This window comes from Haliotis rufescens, unplaced genomic scaffold (assembly GCF_023055435.1).
Source record: "Haliotis rufescens isolate VD_foot unplaced genomic scaffold, xgHalRufe1.0.p SCAF_4, whole genome shotgun sequence".
In the NCBI taxonomy this organism is placed as follows: Eukaryota; Metazoa; Mollusca; class Gastropoda; order Lepetellida; family Haliotidae; genus Haliotis; species Haliotis rufescens.
Window position 1 is genome coordinate 55,190,307 of NW_025964112.1, and position 10,905 is coordinate 55,201,211.

General features: G+C 43.5%; 1 protein-coding gene across 1 annotated transcript in view; it reads right to left on the reverse strand.

Moving 5' to 3' along the window:
• Positions 1-284: 284 nt before the first annotated feature.
• The window catches only part of LOC124114972 (EGF-like domain-containing protein 2), a 35,527-nt gene continuing 24,906 nt past the window's right edge, over positions 285-10,905 (reverse strand). Inside the window, exons 4-11 of the mRNA XM_046475742.2 lie at positions 10,305-10,418; positions 9,590-9,813; positions 8,764-8,915; positions 7,228-7,370; positions 6,055-6,136; positions 4,559-4,724; positions 3,035-3,185; positions 285-1,790 (exon numbers count right to left, since the gene is read on the reverse strand). Of these exons, the coding sequence (XP_046331698.2) occupies positions 1,561-1,790; positions 3,035-3,185; positions 4,559-4,724; positions 6,055-6,136; positions 7,228-7,370; positions 8,764-8,915; positions 9,590-9,813; positions 10,305-10,418 (1,262 nt within the window). The 3' untranslated portion in view covers positions 285-1,560. The remainder of the gene's footprint in view (positions 1,791-3,034; positions 3,186-4,558; positions 4,725-6,054; positions 6,137-7,227; positions 7,371-8,763; positions 8,916-9,589; positions 9,814-10,304; positions 10,419-10,905) is intronic.

The following is a 10,905-nucleotide window of genomic DNA, read 5'->3' on the forward strand; positions in this document are numbered from 1 at the left end:
CCATAGAATAACCATTTCAGGTTTGTTTCATTTTTAGCCACCGTCAAACATGGGTGTATACTTTCTTTTGCCAGGCAGTTTAGTTTCCTCTCGCATCGTTTGTATTGAGTGAGTGAGTATGGTTTTACGCCGCTTTTAGCAATATTCCAGCAATATCACGGCGGGGGACACCACAAATGGGCTTCACACATTGTACCCATGTCGGGAATCGAACCCGGGTCTTCAGCGTGACGAGCCAACGCTTTAACCACTGGGCTACCCGACCGCCCCTCGTTTGTATTGAAAAAAGAAAGGACATATTTTCAACATATATACATAGAATCAGGGTAATACAATCATATTTAAAACTCTCGTCATGAAAATATACATGTATATAATAAATACATATTTTTGAATATATTACAGTTGCAGTGATATGACAAGCAGCATCGTGAGTAACAGACATGATACGGATACAGGTTATCCCCATCAAAGAGGAGGTTCAGAAAATCTTCCGGATAAACTAATATCAAACCGTTGTTCGGATCAGTGTCCCTTTGGTTATATACTCTTCAAAAAAAGAAACTATACATACTAAATCCATCATTTTATTTTAAAGGACGTAAATAAAACTATTGATGGAATATGGGCATACAATAAATGTGTTGTAATGTCAAAACGTCAGATAATGACGTAATGACTAAGTCTTACTTCAGTAAAGTGTACAAAAACAGCTGCTCGATTTCACTTCAACCAAACGTGCTGACGAATCTGTTTATATGGTCGGAAAGCCATGACAAAGGAGATAAACGGGACCACGTGAAGTCACACAGCAAGACGTTAAAAGGCCAAGACGGACATGGTCGTGACCGACTAAGGTCATGTTGACCTTGAGTAACAACCCCTAACCAATCGCAATATCCAGTTCTTCGATAACAATTCTTACCAACAACGTCAACCACCCTACTACTTCCTGGCTACGAAGAATATCCTGTTACGTTACGTTACGTAATCGTTCGCGTGAGGCAGGTATTGTTGCTCGCAGACCTGTGTGACGTAGCATCCTATCTCCACGTTATCTTGCAGACATCATCAAAGTCAATGTGTACTTTCTTTTTATGAAGAGTATATTATATAGACTTCACCAAGAGCTGCAGTTGCCCGTAAGATTGGTTTTCCAAGTAGACAAGAATTTAATTTTATAACCACGTAACTAAAACATGGCTTCAAGCATATGTACATATTAAAAGCCAAATAATTAGTCTGGACTTTCCGCCGAAGCAGATACATTTGGGCCTAAAAGGCAAAATAGCGGTGAAAATGACATGAATGGATCACTGAAAATCAGTTATGACAACAGGTGTTTGCGAGAAGGGGGAACACGCCTGCCTTACCGGTAGCAACAGAAGGCGTGTAACAACTTAAGAAAGCTTTACGAAATACGTCCACAATGGGAGGCTATACTGGCGTTGAGATCATCTTGAAAAGAAAGGTTCGTATATCATTGACCTTTTACCACAGCGAATAATACAGGACCAGCTGAAAGACGACGTGACATCGTCGCTCCCTAGCTCTCCAGATCTAGAAATTAGCCGGGGTGAGTCGTGGCAGGGATACTGAGGGCTGGTATTCCGAGTGGGGGACGTCGACAACCTTGGTGCCAGACTTCAGCAGCTTGCACGTCAGCACGATACAGGCGATCATGAGGATCACTACGGTGGCCGCCATTATGGCGAGGACAACAATTATCTCTTTCTTCATCAGGCACTCGCTGTCGTCGGTCTCTGGGGTTGAGTCGTCCTTGCATCCTTCTGAAGTCAGAATGTAAAGTCTTAAGTTGGTTGGTTGGTTGGTTTGTTGTTTAACGCCGCACTCAGCAATATTCCAGCTATATGACGGCGGTCTGTAAATAATCGATTCTGGACCAGACAATCCAGTGATTAATATTATGAGCATCAACCCACGCAATTGGGATTGATGACCGTGCATCAACCAAGTCAGCGAGCCTGACCACCCGATCCCGGTAGTCGCCTTTTGCGACAAGCATAGTCGCCTTTTACGGCAAGCATGGGTTGCTGAAGACCTATTTTACCCCGGAATCTTCACGGGTTAAAGCCTAAAGCCAAGCCAAGAGGACATCACTAAGAAATATCATTTTTCTAGATGTTTCAAACGTCGTATAACTCATATTTGTGTATTCATGGTGTGTAACTCATATTTCCGTCTTCTTGGTGTAGCTTGTTGTAGCGTACAGCTTCACAGGGTTCTATGCGGTATAAAACAATATCCACTGTTCATATAATATTATGAATCCATAGCCATAAAGTGAAAGCATCGTTTTGGCTCGGTTTAATTCGGTTCCGTACATGGATACATCTTCTAAAACCCGATGTTTTAGCGCCTGGACATAACCAGGACTAATGGACCCTTGTCATATACCTATCAATGACGAGGCATTGTGCAGGTGTGGTCATACCACAGGGCTGGTAACAACCACACCGTACATGTCAATGCAATTTGATTGGGCGATCGATGTATCAGCCTGGCTGGTAAGAAATTGGAGTTGCGTCCCTTAGTACGCCTGTCTTTCAAACAAGATGAAAATGCATGCATTCACTTGCACATATTTGACAATTTGATGTTATGTTATAAAAAAGTTTACTCAAAGGAAGATTTCATATCATACCCAACATCAATCTGGTCTTCGGTCTGACATTGAACATGTTTGAAAATTGCCACGTCAGTGTACCAGTTAGGGCGATATCCGTGCGATATACTACTACTACTACTACTACTACTACTACTACTACTACTACTACTGAGCTGATGCTTCCACTTGCGACAATCAGGACACCCATATGTTTTTCAACATTTCCTCAGAAAATATATCGACGGGCAATACTAAGAACTACCAAGTCTTAATTACGGATCATAATATCCGTTCGTCGCGTGTCAATATTGAAAGTTAAAGAATCAATTCACCAGAAAAAGATAAGCCGTTATTGCCCTAACTTGGAGTTATTCTATAAATATGCATCATTGCATTGCTACTAACCTGAGGGGTTAACTGTCGGTGCTGTTCCGGTTGCGGCAGCTTCTTTGGGGTCCTCGGTGACCTTGACAACCGTCTCGATGGTCTTCTCGTTTGCAGCCTCCCTCTTCCGGCGCCCGATGCCTGTTAGCGTCGTTTGTCCACTACACGTGGACTACAACATAAACACTTACTAGCTAACTGTTACCGACCCTCACAGTGAAAATAATATACATCCCCTAAAATGTAATGCCTTCTTTTATATTCAGTAAATATCCCCTTCTTGGACTATAATTGCCTCGTACCTGTTCTTAGGCCCGCCCTCAACCTGACCAGGGTCCTGCGGCAACTGGTTGTGCCTTCTTGATCTATCATGAACCTGCTCATTGTGGCATCACATCCGCTCAGACGAATAGTGACAAGAGATGAACTTCTGCTGTCCGTAAATCTCGCCTTACAGCTGAATGAGTGAGTGAGTGGGGTTAAACGCCGATTTGAACAGTATTCCAGTTTTTCACGGCAGCTTAATGTGGGCGGAAAGCCCGAAGTGATGCAGACATTTACCACTTCGGTGAAACCCACAAGCACGGGTATGGTGCTGACAAGCCTAAAACCATAATCGGGGCGAACCGGGATTCGAACCCACAATCATAAGTTTCTGGCGTGCCCAACGGACGCAACTCTTAGACTACTGCGCCAGCTGGGACATCCGCCAATTAAATTGTCACAGACGATAATAGAAATTAGAAATGCATGAATTTCCTAAACATTTTCCCATAAGCCTAAATGTCCCCACAGACTTTTACAAATAGACGACGGAATTCGGGTTCGGTGTGAAACCTCATCGTATGTACAAATGTTTGAGGGTACGTTCTGACGGCAAGATAGTTGGTTTTAAGAACATAGAGCATTCGCATTGGTACAGATGTTAGGCAAGGTATTTGTAAATTGTGCTTCAGAGAAACGATTACTGCCAGTGTTTCATCTTTTCGAGGCAAGCGTGTCCACTAGCCCATACCAATTCTAGTTTCAACCCTTACCATTTCACGCCTACATTTTGTGGATAGAAAATGGGTGGACTATCGCACACATAGACAGGCCATACATACGTGTTTCGAAACCGAAGTCGCTGCTATGGCACAGTATTCGCCTTTTGAATTTGCGCTGATAGTATTCCAAAGGGCGAAGCTAAGATAAATATTTTCGAAGCGGTTCAAAATTTTCAATCAACGCGCCTTTACTTTAATTGCAAGCTTCATTTTTTTCTAACTCAGACAACTGAACGCTTATGGCAGTGAGTGGGATACAGTGCTATTTGAGGATTTGAGGACACCATGACGGCAGTCTGTAAAGAATCCAATAATTCAGTGATTGAGATCGTGAGCATCCATCTACACAATTGGGATACAGTAACAAGAATTAACCAAGTCAGTGAGCCTGACCACCCGATCTCGTTAGTTGCCTCTCACGACAAGCATGAATCGCCGAAGACCAATTCTAACCGGATCGTCCAGGGGGTACTATTGTGAACTATACAGATCAACCTACCTCGTCACACTGTGTGTCGCCCTCCTTGCATATTCTGGCAGTACATGAGAAGCCGACCTTGTCATTGCCAACAAATTTAAACACTTTGACTTTCACTGTAACTGTTCTGTTATCAGTTGATCGTTCGAGGGTCGTCAACACAGAGGCTGCTTCTTTAACAGGGCACCTTGAAAAATATACAACAGGTACGTTAAAACACAAGTAACATCAAAGGAGTGATGTGAGTATGGTTTAACGCCGCTTTTAGCAATATTCCAGCAATATCACGGTAGGGGGACACCAGAAATGGGCTTCACACACATGTACCCATGTCGGGAATCGAACCCGGGTCTTCGGCGTGTCGAGCGAACGCTTTAACCACTAGGCTACCCGACCGCCCCTAACATCAAAGGAAGATACTGAGAGTTAGTAGTGTCAATCACAGTTGCGGCCACGTGGCCCCTAGCTGGCCATTTTATTGTTGTTTGAACTCATCTATAGGTAACGACTTTGGTCTATGGTTCGACCCGTTAGAACAGTCTACCCAGTGCAGAATTTACATCTAAGAGGGGCTACAATATATATTAATCATGCATGTATGCATAGAAAGCTCTTCTCCTCTTCTCCCGTGAAAACTACCACATACACATGGACGATATAATCATTAACTTATGTGGGAGAAAGTATTTTTAATTTGTTGGTCCTTCCCTGAGATCAACATTTACATGTTCAATGAAATGTTTTACGATTAGAACATTCTGAACGTTCTCATAGCAAAATGAATTTCATAAAGGTATTAAACATCTCCCAATCAGTTTCAGGGACATCTTACGGACATCGTTTTCAGTTTGTTTGTTTTTGTTGATTAAAGCCGTAACGGTGGTCTGTAACTGATCGAGTTTGGACCAGACGATCCACAGACTGACATCAAGAGTATCGATCTACGCGGTTGGGATACGATGACATATTTAAACCAAGTCGTCGAGCCGGACCCCCATATCTCGTTATTCGCCTCTAACGCAATGGGTTGCTGAGGGACGACAACAAGGGGTCACACACGCATGCACCATGCCGACTGTTTACATAAAACAGAACAAAGATGTTATTTGAGCAGTACAAGGTTGTTTGTGGTAACCCAATGTACATGACTAATGTACCCGTGAATATCCGGGACAGAATAGGTCTTCAGCAACCCATGCTTGCCGAAGAAGGCGACTATGCTTGTCGTAAGGGGCGACTAACGGGGTCGGGTGGTCAGGCGCGCTGACTTGGTTAAAGCATGTTATCGATCCCAATTGCGTGGATCGATGCTCATGATGTCAATCACTGGATTGTCTGGTCCAGGCTCGATTATTTACAGACCGCCGTACAATTGCTAAATATTGATGAGTGCGGCGTTAAACAACAAACAAACAAAACATGGCGTAACACAGGCGGCAATAACTGATCAAATAATATAAGAAGGGCCTATATAGGCATACCTCCTCCGTGGTGAAGGCGATGTTTTATGTACTTACTTGTTGTCTATGATGGGAAACGTTTTACCACGATCCAAGGTATCATTAGCTGTGAGACTCATCACAATTACCGACGCATACCCTGAAACAGAAAGAAGAGCATACACTTTCTCGAAGCAACAGAGAAGACTTACCGTTGGCCTGATACACACAAAACATGACTACAAACGTGTAGGAAATACTTAGTTCGGATTGCAGTAAAGATGATGAGTTTATCAGCATTCACTGATAATAACACGTTCACAAGTTATAATAATTCTTTTGAGGCCCATTTCTAAAGCGACAATTTCAAGCAGATTGTGAGATTTGCTGGTGGATCTATTTTATTGAATATTTGTACTTGATTAATTTTTGAAATGACATTGTTGTAACAAAGAAGCCGTTACGTACGGACTTGGAATATGCAGTTAATGGCTACATGTTATGTTTCGTGTCATGCTCAATCCTCCTCCCGGGTAGCCAAGTCGCCGACGGTGCAGCAATTCGCTGTGCAGTTGCGTCCCTTGGGCACGGCAGAACCCTATGATTGTGGGTTCGAATTCCGGTACGCCCCAAAAATGTTTCAAGGTTTGTTAGCACCACACCCTTGCTCGTGAGCCTCAATAGAGTGGTAAACGTCTGAGACCTGCATCACTTCGGGCTTTCCTCCAACATTAACCTGACACGCCGTGATATAACTGGAATAATGTTAGAAGCGGCTTCAACCCTAACTCAGACACAACCCCCCACCCACCCGATTTTCGTTTCAACTTTTTCCTGTATACCACAACCTTTTCTATTGCAAAACGGACCCGAGAAGATTCCGGGGTAGAATAGGTCTTCAGCAACCCATGCTTGCCGTAAAAGGCGACTATGCTTGTCGTAAAAGGCGACTACCGGGATCGGGTGGTCAGGCTCGCTGACTTGGTTGATGCATGTCATCGATCCCAATTGCGTGGATCGATGCTCATGATATCAATCTGGATTGTCTGGTCCAGACTCGATTATTTACAGACCGCCGTCATAAAGCTGGAATATTGCTGAGTGCGGCGTTAAACAACAAACCAACCAACCAATCTATTGCAAAACGAGGTATCTATCCACACAAAATTCAAAATTGCTTGAATTGAAGGGAAATTGCATAATGTAACAAAAATTGTAGGTAACACATTTGGCGCAGTCCTGTTTGTGTACCTGTTTCGGCAGGAATGTTGAATGAGAAGGTGAGTTCCTCGCCTATCAGCATGGGGGCAGTACTCAAGGGCTGATTCTTGTTGGTTACCTTGAACACCACAGGCTCATAGATGTTGGTGATTGAGGTATTCGTGTACTGAGCACTGAAATAAACCATTTTTACATGTGGTAAATATAGAAGAGTCATGCTTCAACATACTTTAGAGTACGGATGGCGCAGTCGTGTTAGGCGCCGCGGTTCTCTGTGAAGAGTTGCGTCCCTGGGCACGCAAGAGAATTAGGTTTGCCAGCACCATACCCGTGCTTTTGGGTTTAACTTCGGGCTTTCATCCCACACCACACTGACACACCGTGATGTGGAATACCCTGAATACTCTTCAAAGTGTATCCCCAACTAAACCCATTAAACTCACTCACCCAAAGTATTATACTTTTCTATTGCATTGGAGCGAGTGAGTTAAAGGTTTACGTCGCATTGGCATTATTTCAGCCATATAGCGAGGGAGCTGCTGAAAATACTCGAGGTATTTGAATAATTGATACTCTTACAATATACGGGATATATCTGACGTGCATATTTAATTGTTCGTATATAGCAGCACGTGTATTGGCCAAATTGTTCAGTGTGACACGAAATAAATTAACATGCCCGTTTTTTATTTTATCTGAGTAAACATGTGATAGCACATGAGGTAGACGTGCAATATCAACATTTAATGGAGCTAGACTGAGTGTGGACCCATGAAAACCCATGTAAATCACTGGATTGTCTGGTCCAGACTCGATTATTTACAGACCACCGTCATATAGCTGGAATATTGCTGGGTGCGGCGCTAAACAACAAACATTTACGTTAGATAACTAATCCAGACCCATGCTTGCCGTAAAAGGCGACTATGCTTGTCGGAAGAGGCGACTAACGGGATCAGGTGGTCAGGCTCGCTGACTTGGTTGATACATGTTATCGTATCCCAATTGTATGGATCGATGTTCATGATGTCAATCACTGGACTGTCTGGTCCAGACTCGATTATTTACAGACCGCAGTCATATAACTGGAATATTGCCGAGTACGACGTGATATAACAAATAAACAGCATCTGAACACAAAGAGCAAGACGAGACATGGGAATCCAATTTCGAACGGAAATCCATGTTTTGAGATACTCAAGCTGTGTCCCATTGAATAGAGGATTCTAAACACTTCGAACATGGGTTTGGACGTTCATGGGATTTTGTGTTCTAGTTATGATCGCCATACTTAAACATGAATACTCGTGTGTCGTAAATAGCAATAAACGTGCTTACTCAGTCATAGGCGAAAATGCTTGTCGGAAGAGGCAAATAACTGGATCGGGTGGTCAGGACTTGGTTGATGCATGTCATCGTATCCCAGTTGCCTGGATCAACGCTCCATGATATCAATCACTGGTTTGTCTGGTCCAGAATCGATTATGTGCAGAGCGCCGTCATACAGTGAGACTATTTCCAAGTGCGGCGTTAAACAACAAACAAACAAACAAAACTCGAACTTACGCAGTCACCCCCGCCGACACCACGTCCCCATAAAGTGTTCGAACAGTGCTGTTCTCGAATGCACACTTGGCACTGAGTCTTTCGTCCAGCGTTGTCACAATAAGTTCGTCATACTCGATGTTGACAAAACGCTCGTAAATCACCTCTGTGTCCTGTAAGATTCAAAATTAGTGACTCCGTGTCCTTAGATAAGAACAAACATGTATAAAAACTAAATGGTGTAACATATTTCCAGAAAAAACAACATCAATGAGTAAGTGTTTACATCGGCAGGGACCCCGTGAAGGTCCAGGTTAAACCTGGGGATCAGCAACCAATGCTTGTAAAAGGCGACACAACGAGATCGGGTGTTCAGTCTCGTTGACTTGGTTGACGTATGTCATTGTAGTCCAGTTGCGTAGATGGATTAGCATGATGTCAATCACTCGATTGTCTGGCCCAGACTCGATTATTTACAGACCACCGTCATATAGCTGGAATATTGCTGGGTGCGGCCTTAAACAACAAACATTTACGTTAGATAACTAATCCAGACCCGTGAAGATGGGAGGTAGAATAGGTCTTCAGCAACCCATGCTTGCCGTAAAAGGCGACCATGATTGTTGGAAGAGGCGACTAACGGGATCAGGTGGTCAGGCTCGCTGACTTGGTTGATACATGTTATCGTATCCCAATTGTATGGATCGATGTTCATGATGTCAATCACTGGACTGTCTGGTCCAGGCTCGATTATTTACCGACCGCCGTCATATAGCTTGAATATTGCTGAGTGCGGCGTTAATTAACAAACAAACAAACAAATAGACAACTGCTCCACTTCACTCACGTTTGTCCTTGTGGTGATTGATCCACACTCCGAACTGTTATCAAGAATCAAAATCGCATAACCTTCATCCCAAGTAACGTTCTGCGGAAGAGTTGGGATGACATCAGTAACATTTTTGAAGGTACAGTTGACCATGTTGCGATTTCCAGCGATGTATATCGTGCCTTGAAAGCCTTCCGGGTTGATGTGGATGGCCTTTTTGTCTCCGAAACACAGTATTTGCTCTGTAAAACAGACAAATGTGATGGTGTCTTTATCAGAGAAACTGCTCTATCGGAAAACTTATTTCTGAAAAATCGATTCTGTTTTTAGGGTTGCAAATACAAAACTTAAAATCTGCCGAAAAGGTTATAATTATAAATGATAAGGTAAGAGAGTTATTCAGTTATTCAGACAAACACAAATATGTATGAAATTCTCCAGAATAAGTGGATTGAGTGAGTGAGTATGGTTTTACGCCGCTTTTAGCAATATTCCAGCAATATCACGGCGGGGGACACCAGAAATGGGCTTTTGCTGGAGTTTTGTCGAAAAAATACATTGTCCCATGGGAGCGTGTATGTGTGTGTGTGTGTGGGGGGGGCGGGGGGGGGGGGATACAAAGACTTAAAATTGATATGGTTTTGCAGCTCTAACTTTAGTCTCAATACTAAATGCATACTATACCTACACCTTAAGTGCTAAGTAGATGCACCTAATGCACTTTTCTACCTACCTCTGTTGTTGCTGCAAGTACTTCCATAGTAATTCTCGGTACAGATGCATGTGTTGTTGGCGCAGACACCGCCGTGGTGACATTCGGACGTACAGTTGCTACCTGCTCTTCCCGCTGTAATAGGTGCAGCCTCGTATCACACACAGGCCATAGTACAATTTTAAACACCTGTCCCTCCAATAGAGGAACCAAACGAATACCTAACTTACTCACCCCTGAATATCCGGGTTAGAATAGGCCTTCAGCAAACCTACTTGGCTTAAAAGACGACTATGCTTGTGAGTGAGTGAGTGTGGTTTTACGCCGCTTTTAGCAATATTCCAGCAATATCACGACGGGGACACCAAAATGGGCTTCACACACTGTACCCATGTCGGGAATTGAACCCGGGTCTTAGGCGTGACGAGTGAATGCTTTAACCACTAGGCTTCCCGACCACCGCGACTATGCTTGTCCTAAGAGGCAACTAACGGGATCGGGTGGTCTGGACTTGGTTGATGCATGTCATCGTATCCCAATTGCGTGGATAGACGCTCCATGATATCAATCACTGGTTTGTCTGGTCCAGATGCGATTATTAGCAGAGCCTCGTCATACAGAC